At 38.3% G+C, this 15,803-nt stretch overlaps 1 protein-coding gene across 1 annotated transcript; it reads left to right on the top strand.

Annotated features, from left to right (window-relative positions):
- Nucleotides 1-7,823: 7,823 nt before the first annotated feature.
- Nucleotides 7,824-8,336, top strand: LOC147509056 (pathogenesis-related protein 1C-like). Its single transcript, XM_086597706.1, has one exon. The coding sequence runs from the start codon at nucleotides 7,824-7,826 to the stop codon at nucleotides 8,334-8,336; it is 513 nt and encodes a 170-aa protein (XP_086453832.1).
- Nucleotides 8,337-15,803: the final 7,467 nt, after the last annotated feature.

Genomic DNA, 15,803 nt, shown 5'->3' with positions numbered 1-15,803 from the left:
TAATTAGCCTTTGGGTGGTAATTATAGTTGAGTCAAACTTAACTCTTTAAAAGGCTTTAAGTTGACATGTGGTCCTTTTGGGGGTACCTTGGATTGTATTTAACTGATAATTAGCCTTTGCATGGCAATTACAATTGAATCATGTTTAATACCCTGGTGTTGGTGTTAAGTTGATTTGTGGTCCTTTTGGGGGGACCGTGGATTGAATTTGATTGATAATTAACCATTGTGTGATAATTATAGTTGAGTCGTGCTTAACCCTGGCGTTGGTGCTAGGTCGGTTACTTTGATTTCCCAGATCGGGTAGCGAGTGTAAGATGTGTGGTATTCATGTAATGCAAAGATAATACTTATACGCGAAATGCTGATGAAATTTTATTCATTTGATTGATACATCTGGAGACATATTATTAGTAAAAATGCTTGACTAGAGTTGTATTCCAAGGTCAGAGAAGCATATCACCGAGCTGAGTTTTGATCCAGTAAGCTCCATTTCCAACAACTCTGTGAACTATGGATGGGCCTTCCCAAGTCGGGTCAAGCTTGGCTGGTGCTAAGGTCTTTTTGAGGACTAGGTCACCAGCTTGGAAAGATCTTAGGACGACCTTCTTGTTGTAAGATCATTGGATTGTTTGGTGGTATTGAGCTAAGGATATTACAACTGTTTCCCTTCGCTCCTCTAGGAGGTCGACTTCTTTAACTAAGATGTTGTTATTTTCTCTTGATTCCACGATGTCAAAACGTGTGGTTGTGATTGTAAGTTTTGATGGTATGACTGCTTCTGTTCCGAAGCAAAGTGTGAAAGGAGACTCGTTGGTACTGGCTCTGCCTGTTATTTTGTATGCCCATAAAATGTTCTCGAGTTGTTCTGGCCATTGGCTTTTCTTGCTTTCCAACTTCTTTTGGAGATTTTCTTTGATGGATTTGTTTGTGGCATCTGCTTGGCAATTGCTTTTGCATATCTAGGTGTAGAAAATGCTTGAGTGATGCACCATTTTTGTAGGAATGCCTTGACTTGTGTGCCAGCAAATTGGGTTTCGTTGTCCATGATGAGGGTGTGGGGTAGACCAAATCTTGTGATGATATTGGTCCATATGAAGTTGATGATGTTGACTTTCTTGACTTGAACAAGTGGGATTGCCTCCACCCATTTGGTGAAGTAATCTGTGGCTGCAAGGATGTATTTGAGTCTTGTTTTCTTTTGTATGATAAATGGTCCCATGATGTCTAGTCCCCACATATGAAAAGGCCACGGGCTGGCAATGTTGATCAACTCCCATGTTGGACTTAGGTGGTTGTGGCCAAATGTTTGACATTAGTGGCATTTGAGAACATACTTCTTTGCCTCGATGTGCATGCCTGACCAATAATACCCTTGGGCGATTGCTTTGTGAGCCAGAGATCTTGCTCCTGCATGGTTGCCACATTCGCCTTTGTGAATTTCGTCGAAGATGAGTTGGCCTTCTCGTGGAGTTATGCACCTTAGGTGGGGTCCTCCTATGGATTTGCGAACAATTGTCCATTGACCACGGTGTATCTGGGAGCTCAAAATTGTATGGCACGAGCATTCCTTGGTTATGATGGGAGCTCGCCATGTAAGATAAATTTCAAGAATGGGCCTATCCAAGATTGAGTGACTTTTTCTTCGGTTGAGGGCTGGAACTCCGTGAGGCTGTTGACGCTTTCCGGCCTCTCTAGGATGTCAATGTAGACTGTGCTGGGACATGCATCTTGGGTTTTCGAGGCCAAAAAAGCCAGGCTGTCTGCATGTCTATTATCTTCTCGAGGAATATGTTCCAAGGAGAATATTGTGAACGAGCTGATGATATCATTAACGACCTGGGCGTACTTGGCTAGGTTTGCTCCGTTTATCACATACTCTTTGGTGATCTGTTTGACGATTAGTTGTGAGTCACTGTAAGCTTTGAGCTTTCAGACTTGTAGTTGTTGTGCCATGCGGAGGCCTGTGATTAATGCTTCATATTCCCCTTCGTTGTTGGATGTTACGAAATCAATCTTGATTGACTTTTGTAGCTGGGTTCCTTCTGGTGAAGTTAACACAGCCCCCAGTCCACTACTATTGTTGTTGCTCGCTCCATCTATGTAGAGGTGCTATGTGTCTGGGGTGGTTGGTTGATAGAGTGAAGTAATGGGCTCGGATTCCCAGTTGACATCTTCGATGGGAAAGTCAGCAAGGAAATCAGCAAACGACTTGACCTTTACGAGATGTTATGGGGAAAAAATTTGATGTGTTGTTCTCCGAGTTCTTCAGCTCATTTGGCCATGCGGGCTATTTTGTTGTTAGAACTCAAAACCTGCTTGATGGGTACATCTGTTATGACCTTGATGTTGTGAGCCTGGAAATAAGGTCGAAATTTGCGAGTAGAGTATAACAAAGATAACATTGTTTTCTCAATTGGAGAGTAATGCTTTTCTAAATCTGCCAATGTCTTGCTGGTGAAATATAATGGTTTTTTTATTCCCTTGCTTTCGTGAAAGAGGACCGAGCTTATGGCAAAGTCAGTAGTCGCAAGGTAAAACCCAGTGTTTCTCCTTCATTTGGTTTGGACAGGACGGGCGGAGTTGATAGGTAAGCCTTCAGGTCCTTGAAAGCTTCGTGGCATTCATTTGTCCATGTGAATGTTGCGCCCTTCTTTAGTATTTGTAGGAATGGTCTGCATTTGTCAGATGCACGTGAGATGAATCTGTTGAGGGCTGAAACCATGTCAGATAGCTTGTGAATTTGTTGTTTGGAAGTTGGTTTTGGCATTTCAAGGAGAGCTCGTATTTGTTCTGGGTTTGCTCCAATGCGTCTTTGTGAAATGAGGTATCCCAAGAATTTCCCTGAGGCTACCCTAAATACACACTTTGCTGGGTTGAGCTTCATCTTGTTTTGGCGTAATCTTTCGAAGGCTTCTTGCAGGTGAGAAATGTGATCTCCAGCCTTTGCACTTTTGACTACCATGTTATCTATGTAGACTTCCATGGTGTCACCCAGCAAGTATTTTAACATTTTGGTGACAAGTCTCTTGTAGGTCGCACCAGCATTCTTCAAGCCGAATGGTAGGACATTGTAGCAGAACGTTCCTTGCTCGGTTATGAAGGACATTTTTTCCTGGTTTTCTTCTGCAAATAGTATCTGATTGTATCCGCTATATGCGTCCATAAATGATAGAAGTTCATGTCCGCAAGTTTGATCTACCAGTATGTCAATCCTGGGTGGGGGGGAAACTATCCTTTGGGCAATGCTTGTTGATGTTGGTGAAGTATATGAAGATTCCTACCTGGCCATTTTTCTTAGGAACAGTTACAATGTTAGCTAACCAGGTCGAGTACTCGACCTCTCTGATGAATCCAACATTTTTGAGCTTTTCTATCTCTTCATTGATGGCTTTTTGAAATTTGAGTGCTAGTTTCCTAGGTCGTTGTTTGATAGTCTTTATAATTGGATCTACATTTAATTTGTGGTAAGCGACCTAAAGGTCAATTCCTGGCATATCGATATACGACCAAGCAAAAACATCTTTATTGAGAGATAGAAAATTGACAAGTTACTCCTTGAGCTTGGGGTCTAAATCAACCCCTACATAAACATATTTCGGGTCATCATTTGTGCCCAAATTGACTTTCTCTCCAGGTTCTATTTGTGCTTGTTTTTCCTTGAGCTTGTTTGTTGCTGATGCTGGAGGGCTAGAAGGTTGAGGATCTTGTGTTTTGGGATGTTTTTTGTCTGTACCACCTGAGCTTTGTCCTTGGGTGTTGCGCTGACTTGATTGCATCGATGAGCTTCTAGTTGGTTGCTTCTGAGCTCCATGATGCCTCGGGGTTCGGGGAACCGCAGGACTTGGTGTAAGGTTGATGGAACTTCTTGGATCTTGTGAATCCACCTGGGTCCTGAGATGGCCATGTATGACGACTTGACATCAATCACACTGAAGTGTGTTGAGGTCTTGACCATGTCCTCTTTTTCTCCAATGGAGACTGGTAGGATGACGTCTCTAATGGCATCTGTGCGGTCTCCATTGAACTCGTAGAGTGGTGCATTTGACTCTATCATCACCAAGTCTGGCAGGTGCATCTCCTTGTAGGTTTGGTTGAAGAGGATGTCGCAGGAGCTGCCTGGATCGATTAGGACCCGTTTGATTGTCTATCCGTTAATTTTGACGTGCACTACCAAAGCATCATTATGGGGTAGGCACACCTTGTCAAGATCTTCCTCGGTGAATGTTATGGCGGTGGTAGCTTAAGAGCTGGTAAGAGTGATCACTTCAGCTTTGTGGGAGAGGTGGTATATTTATTGCAATGCTCCTACGCGCCTGCGCTTTTCACGACCTGAGGTCTCGTTGTTGGAGGTGTTTGTAATCATGTGGATTACCTTTTTCTTGTCATGATCGGAGAAGTGCTGTCTCTTGTTGTGTCTTGACCGACCTGTGGATTTAGATCATCGGGTTGTTCTGCTTCTGCTCCTTCTGTGAGCAGGCTGTTTATGGCTACGACTCCTGCTTCTGTTGCGGTTGGCATTCAGTTTATGCCTGAGGTCGCCTTTTGGTAGGAACTCTTTCAGGTTTCCCTCTTCAACTAAGTCTTTGAGGTAGTGCTTGAGGCTCCAACATTCATCGGTGTCATATATGGTGGTGGAGTTTGTGAAAGTGGCAGTATGGACGTCTTGGTATTGATATCACCTTGTTGATGTTTGGCTTGAAATAAGGTGTTGTATATATCTTCTTCAGGATTTGGCTTGGCGTCCTGGAGAAGTTGGAGAATTCTCTTTTGGTATACGAGGGCTTGTTGGAGTTGATGCCCTTGTTGTTGTTGCCTTAGTACTAGTTGCTTTCTTTGGGTCCCCGCTTGTCGCTTACTGCGAGGACTTCTTTGCCTTTGTGATGGGCCATCCATTCTTCGTATTTCATGTACTTGTCGACTCTGTGGTATAGGTCATCTAGGCATCCTGGCTTGTTGTGCATAAGTGACCCTACTAGGTCAAAGTCATCTAGGAAGGCTGATAAGAGCCCAAAACTATAGTTTTAACCCCTTAACAATCATATTTTTAGACCAATTATGTGAGTAATAATTAAGAGTTAATACTGATTACGTGTTTTTATGCATTTCAGGCTTCAAAGTCTATTATGTGCAGAAATGTGCCACTTTAGTGAGATAAAAGAGCAAAGGTCGGTTGCTAAGGAGTTCTGTGAATAAAGGCCAAGATTCAAGGAGACAAAGCCTTGTAAAGCTCGGTCAAAAGCTGAAAAGTTAACACGGGCAGAAATAGTGCACAAGTCAGCAGAACTTCCGAAGGCCGTATCTTTGGACTCAGACCTCAGAATTGGGAGTATCTTATGTCAAAACGACCGGCTCGGAAAGAGATTTCCAATGGTCTAATCCTTGGCCCAATCAGAGGAGCAGAAGTGGACGAAACATCTGTCGAAGCCAACTGCAACTGAAGAGCCCATTTTAGACTAAAGAAATTGGGTTTTGGGCCCGATTTTCCGGCCCAAAACATGGCTCCAAGCCCATGCACGATTTTTGGATCTGAAAGTATAAAAACAAAAGCTTGACTCTTTGTTAATGGCAGTTAGGTTAGGAAGCTAATGTTAATGGAGTTTAGGGTTAGAAAAAGATAGATCTAGATTAGTTTTTAGATCTAGATCTAGTTTTTTTACATTCATTCAATTAGTTAGTTTAGAATCATATTTTAGTTTTTTGAATAAAGTATTAGTTCTTCATTTCAATTTAGATTATTGCTTAAATTCTTATTTAGATTTAGTTGTCTTAAATTCATAATTAGTTATTCACAATCTTAGTTCTAAATTATTTTTAATTTCAGTTTAATTTAATTATGTCTTATTGTTATTATTGTTCTTGTATTGAGAATGGAAGTATAGAAATTTCACATTAAATCATTACTCTCACCATTGTTCCTTTTGGGTTTGATTAGTTGAATTCGATTTAAGTCTAGAGAGTTAAGAGTGGAACGAATCCTTACTCATTATATTGCATGATATGTTTTGAGAGTAAGAAGAATTGATTTAAACGTAAGAACGGTAGGATTACGTGTTAGTGTTGTTAACATTAATATTTAGGATTCTATTATTTTTACGATTATCAAGGGCATTGGTGAATGTAGAAATTGCAAAGCTGTCCTTAAGGCCTGGCTCCATTGATAGGAGTTCCTTTTTGAACCGTCCTAGGAAAACGCAAATAGTTTCGCCATGTGCTTGATTCAGTTGGAACAAATAGTCTAGGTTAGCTTGTTTCTTTCTATTGTGGACGAACTCTGCTGCGAACATCTCGGCCAGCTTGTCGAAGTTGTTGATTGAATCAAGAGTGAGCGTGTAGAACCAGTCTAATGCTCCGTCCTTCAAGCTGGTTGGAAAGAGTTTGCACTTTAGGTTGTCATAGCCTGGAGTGCTGTAAAGTGCTAGGATTTGGTTGAAACGAGCTATGTGCTGGCCTGGACACGAGCTACCGACGTACAATGGGAACTTTGGTTGGATAAAATCAGTGGAAGACTGCTTGTCCCTGACTTCTGTGGTGAATGGTGATGCCTTGTATGACTGGAGCATCTTCTAAACAATCTGGGTTGCGTTGGCTTTTTCCTTTGTTTTGTCTAGTCGGTGGGTGAGGTCATTGAGGCTTTGATTAGTGGTTGTTGTGAGGGTTGTGACCGCATTGTTGTCGATGGCGTCTGGATTCACGTTGTTAGTGTTGGAAGTGGTTTACTCACGCATAGCTTGGTTCTCTTGCTGGAGCGTAGTGAATGACTCATTGAGGAACTTGACTTGATCTACTAGAGCTTGTAGTTGTGCTTCCATGGTGGTTTTCTAACCAGCTTTGTGGGCTTGAGAAAATAGTGTGGGTGTTTTCTCAAAGAAACAAACCGGCAGATGGCGCCAATATAGAGGTGTGGATTTGTATCTACGACCTGATGTTGAGGTTGATAGGGAATGGTTACACTCTTGCTTGAGATAAGAGTTGCCTACGTATCAAGTTCCTTGGGTAAACTTGAAAAAAGCCTTGCGTAGTTCATCTATCTCTACTTATAGACGTTTGAGCTGACTTTCCTTATTTGCTCTAGGCCGTTATCAAGTGTAGATCCATATTTTGTGCTATTTTGATGATTCGCCATTACTTCTGATGTTACAAAGTAAATGTCTCCTTGATTGGTGCGTTGACTGAGCTTCAGGATCACAGTAGATCATTTTCTTCCATATATGGCAGTGTTTGATATTTGGGACGACCTGAGTCTGGGTCATTGTTACGTATTGGTGGCGTGGTACGAGTTGTGAATATACGACCTGGGGTGTGGACAAGTGTGCTGTAGTGATATGTTTGAGAACGGAGGGTACTTACATTATTCTTGAATTCAAGCATCTTAAGGATAAGAAATCAGTCCCAAATGTTACTTAAGTGCATAAGAAGTTGAGAATAAAGAAAAGTTCTTGAATCAAAAGATCATAGAATTAAATTAACACTCTGATTTATGGTGTTCATTAAGTTATTAGTTACCATCTAATATTAAGTGAGGGAGGGAAATGAAATTCATTTCATTTTTAAGTACAAATTAGGGAGACAAGCATTAAGGTAGCTAGATATTCAATTTGCTGGAGTGAAGGATGAGAAAATTGACTTCGAGTCAACAATAATTTGGTATTTGTTCTATAAACAATCAAATGACATTCCATGTATAGTATCAGACTATCAGGATCATTAGCCGCCTTCACTTACTTGTAAACTAAGACAAATTTCTGAAATGGTATAAAAATGCACCCTGACTACCTCAAAGCGAAAACACAAGAAAAAGGACATACAGGAAATCTCGAAAAATGGCTTCATATTCTCAATTCCTACACATCGTCTCATTATCAATATTTCTATCTTGCTTTTGCTTATTACAAACTAGCCATGCCAACCTCAATAGAACTGAGTTCATAATCCAAGTCATGGACGGTCACAACAGTGCTAGAGAAATAGTTGGTGTACCCCCTCTTGAATATGAACCCTTATTAGCCAGGTATGCCAGAGTTTATTCAAATGAGAGACGTCAAGATTGCAAACTAATTCATTCCCCTGGCTATGGTTTTGGAGAGAACCTACTTTGGGGACAAGGTCTTGGTTGGAGTGCTAAGAATGTCGTTGATGCTTGGGTGAATGAGAAGAAATGGTACAATTATGAGAACAATACTTGTTCAGGCAAAGAGTGCACACATTATACACAAGTTGTATGGCTCACCACTGAGCACGTTGGTTGTGCACAAATAATTTGTAACAATGGTGATACTTTCATCACATGTGAGTATTATCCCCCAGGGAACTACATTGGAGCAAGACCTTACTAAATCAAATGTCATGGAATAAATTTCTCAAGTAGTAGATGTTAACTTTTGTGTGGACAATTTTTTTGGTCAAATTTGTTACAACAATAACATTGCAATGAAACTCTTGACATAAAAACTTGAAAACATTGTAAAGTCGAATTGCTTATCTATTTCTCCCTTCCATTCCATGGTTTTATTACAGAGCATTATAAGCGGCCCTACCTTCATAGAAAATATATATTCTAGAGATCGGATTATCTTCTCTGCCCGGGTGTAATTGCAAGGCTCCTACACCTTAAGGAAATTTATAATGGGATCCCATTTATAATAACGGATCAAAACAAAAGGGGGTTAAGGAAATTTAGAAAACATAGACACTTAATAAATAAATAAATAAAAAGGAAGTTGTCATAACCGAATAGTGTCCAACTAATCATTTCCTCTTTTCCTCCATCTTCTTCCTTTCCTTCTTCCAACTCTTCTCCGGTTTCTATATACTCTTCATCATGAGTTAACGGTTTTTTTACCATCATACTGTTAGGGGACGTTTGGCAATCATTATGATAATCCATTATATGACAAATATTAATTGTATTACGAATTCCATAATTGATTTTGGATATAAAAAAAATTGTTTGGTAAAAAATTTTAGAAACCATTATCTCATTCTCAAAATGAGATAATCCATTAAAAAAAAAAAAAACTTAAAGAATGAGAAACAAAAATTATGGAGCTTTCCTTTTGAAATGAGTTGCCATATTTTTATTATTTTTGGTTTTTGATAATTTCTCTTTCCATTTTTGGTTTACCTATTAAATCAATAATTGATTTGCATTTGATTGTTTGCTATCATTTCTTCCATAAATGCTTATCTAAAAACTATTTGTGTTAGAATTGATTAAAAACATAATTATTTTTACTTATTGCCAAACGACCCCTTAAGCTATTATTATACTTACCATGCGAACTTTTGTCAAAATTTTGACTTATAACATAACTCAAAAGATCATTGCCATCATTACTACTCCTAGGTGGCTGGTACCATAGTACAAAATATCGCGATATATATCAAGATTTCATAGAAAGATAAATAAATGTCGCGATACTAATTTGGATAAATACCAGTGCAAATATCGACGATATTTGTTGATATATCGCTGATATTTCGACGATATGTTTTGTTGTTGATGTTGTTGGAGATAATTGGTGTTGGTGATTGCAAACCGACGAAGAAAATAAGAAAAGGCTACTCCTACCCTCTCCCACGCGAGATTGCCAACCCACGAATTTTGATGGGTATATTAACTCCTGTAAGTGAATCGGTTGTTGATTGAATCAAAATAGGTTCTTTGACAGAGCTTCGACCCACAGACAGAAGAAAAAAGGGGAAGGATTTGCACTTTCTTTTAAGAAGGTAAGAAGGATAAAGCGATGCCAGCTTCTCTGTGATAGAACTTCTCCCACTTATTATTGCTCGTCTCTTGTTCAGTTTATTACAAAGAGATGGAGAGCTTGTATTTATTCAAGTTTAAGTTACTAATAATACTATTTTTTATTCTTGATTCTTATTATGTTCTGTTTCAAGTTGCTGCTTCTCATGATCGCAATGAAGGTGGTGGAGAACAACCTTTGTCTAAAATAGCAATCCATAAAGCAACTTTCTTGCTTCAGGACTCTGCTTCTATTAAAGCATCACCGCGTGTTCTTGGCTCCAAGGTAAAGATAGTTATTCTGTTTTCTTTTCACCATTGGATTATACAAAATTGTTAAACTAGTATTTGGTTTTGCTTGTATATATTGCTTGCAGGGTGAAAATACAAGGTGGGTAAATGTGGAACTTGAATACTGTAATGCATCTAATGAGGACTGGGTTGGAGTCTTTTCCCCTATAAATTTCAAGTAATGCTATTTTCTAAACAACCTTATTTTGAGTTGTGATATATTGAGTTTGAGCACTATTTTCCAGTCTGTTGCTTGTTTCTTTATTTATTTTTTTGCAAAACGCAAGTTTGGTTTATTAAGTTTATCTAAAATATACATTATGCCTTAGGCATAATTTCTAAGACGAATTACAATTTCATTTGAGAAAGGAGATGCAAACACCATTAGGTTGTCCTCGCTCGAGCATGTATATATGTTAGTGCATCAGCCACCATGTTAGGTTGTTAGCTTGTCTGTAGATATGAGTGATTTCAAAACCGTCAAGTGTGTTGATCACCTGATTAATTTGTGTGCCTTTACACCGTTTAGCTTGCAACAAGTCAGTCTGCACGACTGCACCACCAGATAATTTGTCTGCATCATGGTTGCTGTTTTGAGCCTTTAAGAATGGCTAACATCTTAACTCTGTCATAAACAAGTTAGTGAAGGACCCATCATTGTACGCAGCCAAAACATTACCAACATAACTTTTATAACACCCTCATGGCCTATAGATCTTGAAATCAGAGATCCTTCCTTTTTAAGAGTTATTTATTCCTCATTCGGTGCTCCCAATGATGTCACAATCTTGTTTTAAGGAGCTACTATGTATAGGATTCTACCAATTTTAATTGCTGCTATTATGTTACGTGCATTGTCTTCAAACTTTGTGGATAGACCTACCAGTTTAATATTCATTTCTCTAATAATAAGTTCAACAACAAGAGCATGGGTTATTGAGGAGCTTGTCAAGATTCTGTTATCCCTTTGGTCCTAGATCAATTCACAGTTAATATATGACCCTATCTTTGTTTTTGCTTGTAATGAAAATAGAAATTGAGTAACACTTTGTACATTTATCCGTTTCAGGTTACTATTTCATACATTGATTTGTAGTAGTGGAGTTGGCTTCTGATTCTCTTGGGGGAGTTGGCTTCTGATTCTCTTGAGGTAAAACTTCTACCCATTATGTATTAGTCTATTAGATCATTTAAAAGAAGAATGCTATGCATTTTTATTCATTAATTTGCATAGATTGGTTAATAAGCTTACTATTGGTTTTGGACTACGGGAAAACTATTTATGGATTGTAATAAAAACGAATTGCCTATAGAATGAACTAACGTACGTACTGTTAAGCAGATTGCAAACATTGCCAATTAATAACAACTTAATTCAGTCACACAATCATATAGTTAGCAGTCCAGTACTAAAATCTTGTTAAGATAATAGAACTAGTTATGTTCCTTTTATATTAGTTAAGGAGTTGTTGGAACTCATATGAATAAAGAAGTTGTTGACTCAGATGTCCAACCCCCACTTCTATTTCTATTGCTAGTTCCCTCAGGCAGAGAGGTCGCCTAATCAAAAATGACAAGCATACAATACACATCGTAGGCAAAGTCCCTTTCTTCGAATTCCTCGCCTAGAGTTGAAGCTACCGAGAGGGAGACGTAGGCCGAGACTAGAGTCCGAACCTTCACTTTCACCTGAAACTTCGATCTGTCATATAAGGGCCCTATAAAATCATCTCTAGATATTTTAGTAAATCCCGCCTTGCCTTGCATGGTTCCCCAAGTTGTGGATAACAGTTTGGTCGCCATTTGCGAATGAAATTCTGGAATTTTTGAATTTGAAAGGGCAACACGGGGCTGAGGTTTGAACTTTGAGTTCAACATATGAGTAGTGTGAAGGTGTGGTGTATATATATACGAAGTGTGGTATCTCTGGTTGGAACTAATAGAGGTGTATAACAATGATATAAGTGGAAATGATGTATATGTTGTTTTCATTTTAATTCTTATATATAATTTATAGTATTCTTTTGATTCGAGGATTGGTTACTTGACTTAACTAGCGTTGGTCGAGATGGTTAAGTACTGGTTCTACGAATTAATATATATTTTAGTAGTTGGGTACTTGGGTTTACGAGGTATGAGGTTTTAATATATGTTATGGAAGTATATTATATGATTTTCAAGTTATAACAGGTTTTAAATTTATGAAATGTTGAAAATACAAAGGAAACTCTTCCGAATTTTTTTTAGAATGTGATGTTAAGTGGTGGTTTTATATTTGAGTTATGTATATCATAAGATATTTTGTATTCTTGAAGTCATCTAGAAGAGGATTGTACCCATCTTTGGTCCTTGTCTTTGAGGGTAAAGTAAACTCTTCCATGAACTTATATGTACCAACCTACATCCAAAGGGGTAGATGTGAACATATTATAGTAATTGAGATGAAAATTTTACTGAAGCCTTAAAGCAATTGGTTTTAAAAATTTCAGCAATTATGTTCTACAACAATTTAAAAATTTCAGCAATACAAGTATGTTCTCAGTGGTTGCTTGTTTTTCTATTTTGCAGCATAAGCATAGCTAAAAACTTAGTTGTTGCACTCTAGGTATGTCGTGTTGTCTCAGTGGTTTGTTCTTCTCCACTTTTGGTTGTTGCACACTAGGTACATCGTGTTTTTTTTTTCCAACAAATATCAATTTTTCTAGTATTATGAGTAAGAAAGTCGAGCATTTATTAGTAAGAATATTTCAAATAACCTGTTCATTGTTGGTGCAGTAGTGGAGTTTGATTTGTAGTAGTGGAGTTGGCTTCTGATTCTCTTGAGGTAAAACTTATACCCATTTCGTATACTAGTTTTATTTGTTGCTTGTTTTTTTTGCAACAACTGAAATTGTGGGTGTTTGTATGCATATAAGGGATATGTTTTGGTTGTGTGCCATGGTAAAGTCATTTGGTTTGTATATTAGGTAGTGTTAGGATTTATTCTTGGTTTAATTATCAAGTGTGCAAGTTATATGTTTTTTATATTTTATTTTATTTTGACTTTAAATTAATTTGAATGGCTAATGTAATTTAACTTGGTATTCAACGAAGATTCTATGGATGAATCCCTCAAAGTCACCATTCCCTAACCCTACCATAGTTATAGAATTTATGTTTGTCTTTTGTGTTGTTGTTGTTGTTGTTGTTGACACCGTTTTTTTTTTATTTTTCAAAATCAGAGAAGACAGAAACCATTTACTATATGAAAGTATTTTTAGTTGATGGGCGTAGGCATAATACCATGTGGTCAAAAAGTTGAATAAACCAAAGGAAAAACTTTGTCAAAATATTTTTAGCTCTTTTGTTTTGTAAACAAGCAAGTTAGTGTTAAAAATATAATGCAATGTAAAAAATTGTCTAAATGATTTATACCGCTTTTTCTAAATCATTCCCCAAAATATAATCTTGCAAGTTGACAACAATACAAATACTTTAGACCAACACTAGGAAATAAGCAGGGAAGATATGATCAAACATTGGTTGAGGCATGAATATTAGAATTAGATATAGGAAAAAACAAAGCGAAACTTTGTCAAAATACGCTTAAGGCAACATTGGAATATCAATAAAAGAACACAGCTTAGCATTGGAATATTCTTGATATCACTCAAAGTACAATTTGGTTCCGTGAATATCGGTGCACCTACGGGTGATCCGAGAGTTCCTACTTGTTTAAAGATTGGTTAATTCTGATCACAAGCCCGGATGTCGGTTTCAAACTTGATTGTAATTGTTTGATATTGTTAATATTTGGATGTTTGACTATTAGAATTAAATGTAGAAAAGCGCAAATTACCACGCTTAAGGCAACATTGGAATTTGAGTTATAGAACCATGTACTTGATCCATGTATTTTTAAATAGAAATCATCAAATTTAATTATGTTTTGGTTTGATGTATATATTAAATTATTCTAGTTTGTGATAAATGAGGATATAAATGCCAAAGGGATTTGATATCGGGTGGGACCACGCTATCCGAATCCCTGGAAATAAAAACGGGGCACAGTGCAAATACTGTGATAAGATTTTAGCTGGAGGTGGCATTACAAGGCTGAAAGTACATCTTGGCGGAGGGAACAAAAATGTTGAGAAATGTTTGAAGTGTGGAAAGGAAATTCGGGACATGTTCCGACAAATAATTGAGTCCAGAATTTAGAAGAGAAATGGAAAAAACATAGTTCAAGAACATTATAGAGCTGTCATGCATGCACACCCTCCTGGAGAAGACTCAGACGAGGATGACAACAAGTTCGAGATGGCTCGACAACAATCTAGAGATGAGTACCGAGGTTCTGCGAGACGGGCTCGTGGGATAGGAGGGGTCCAACCAGAGAGAACTCCAATGTTCCAAGCACAAGCTCTCACAAAGGCAAAGGTCTTATGTCTTTCTTCTCCCGTTCGAAGAGCACTAGGCATCCCGAGCTTATTGATGTTGATTCGCCGAGAAGGCCTGATGTTAATCAACCATCCGGTCCACCGTGATGACGCCAACCCAGAACTCAAAAAGTCGGGGTGTTTAGAACAGTTGTGGCTAGATTTGTACTGTGGGGAAACTTGTCTCCAAATGCAGTGGCCAACAACCCGTATTACAAGCCGATGTTCGATGAGGCATGTCGTGCTGGTCTTGGAGTGACCCCTCCTTCAACCTATCAACTACTAAATTCAAAGTTACAGAAGCTTAAGGCAGAGTGCAAATTGTATATTGACCATATGAAAATAAAATGGTCTACATATGGTGTCACTGTTATGTGTGATTCCTGGACTAGTCTAACGCGACAGTGCTTGATGAATTTCATGGTGTATTGTGATGGGCTCATGACTTTTGATTCGTCCGTTGGTCTATTGAAACACATGAAAGATCACCGCCACTTACTGAAACACATGAGACGTGTTGTTGACAAGGTTGGCAAGGAGAATGTTATTCAGATTGTAACAGACAACGGGGAGAATTTTAAGAAAGCTGGAGAGATGCTTGCAAGAGAAAATAGTATACTTACAAATAAGTTTTATTCTCTCATTTTAGATTCCTTTTGCAAATAGGGTTTTTGTATGAACTGTTTACTAAACTACTTCATGTACAATAGGGTATAACCTTTTCTGGACCCCATGTGCGGCTCATTCTATAGACCTTATCTTGAAAGAATTTTCTCGAGCCCCGTCGATGAAAGAAATCCTTGATCAGGCGAAGGATATCACATCTTTCATTTATAACCACTCTCGAGTTGTTTCCCTTAATTATGTGGGAAGTGTGTGGTGGAGACTTAGTCCGAGCTGGTCCAACTAGATTTGCCAGTAATTACATGGCATTGAAAAGTTTGCTGAAGAAAAAGAACAAGCTCCGATCAATGTTTACTTCCGAAGGATATCTTAAAATCAAGAATGATAATCCTACGGTCCAAATAATGATGGTCCAGGATATTATAAACGACCGAGAATTTTGGCAGAATGTGAAAGGGATTGTAGCTGTATTAGAACCCATTGTGGTTTTATTGCGAAAGGTGGATAGGGATGATAAACCGACCATGCCATTTTTACATAGATGGGTAGAAATAACAATTAAGCAAGTTCGGAGGAAGATTCGCTCGCCTGAATGGATTGTTGCAATCATTAAGAGGAGGTGGAACAACCAATTGGGGCAGCCATTACACAAAGCTGGTAATATATTTGTTAACTCGAGGTTTATTTAATTGTACCATAACTGTTGTAAGCTAATGTAAGCTAAT

This window comes from Coptis chinensis, chromosome 3 (assembly GCF_015680905.1).
Source record: "Coptis chinensis isolate HL-2020 chromosome 3, ASM1568090v1, whole genome shotgun sequence".
In the NCBI taxonomy this organism is placed as follows: Eukaryota; Viridiplantae; Streptophyta; class Magnoliopsida; order Ranunculales; family Ranunculaceae; genus Coptis; species Coptis chinensis.
The sequence above is the reverse complement of the archived record's forward strand: the minus strand, read 5'-3'. Positions and strand labels throughout refer to the sequence as shown.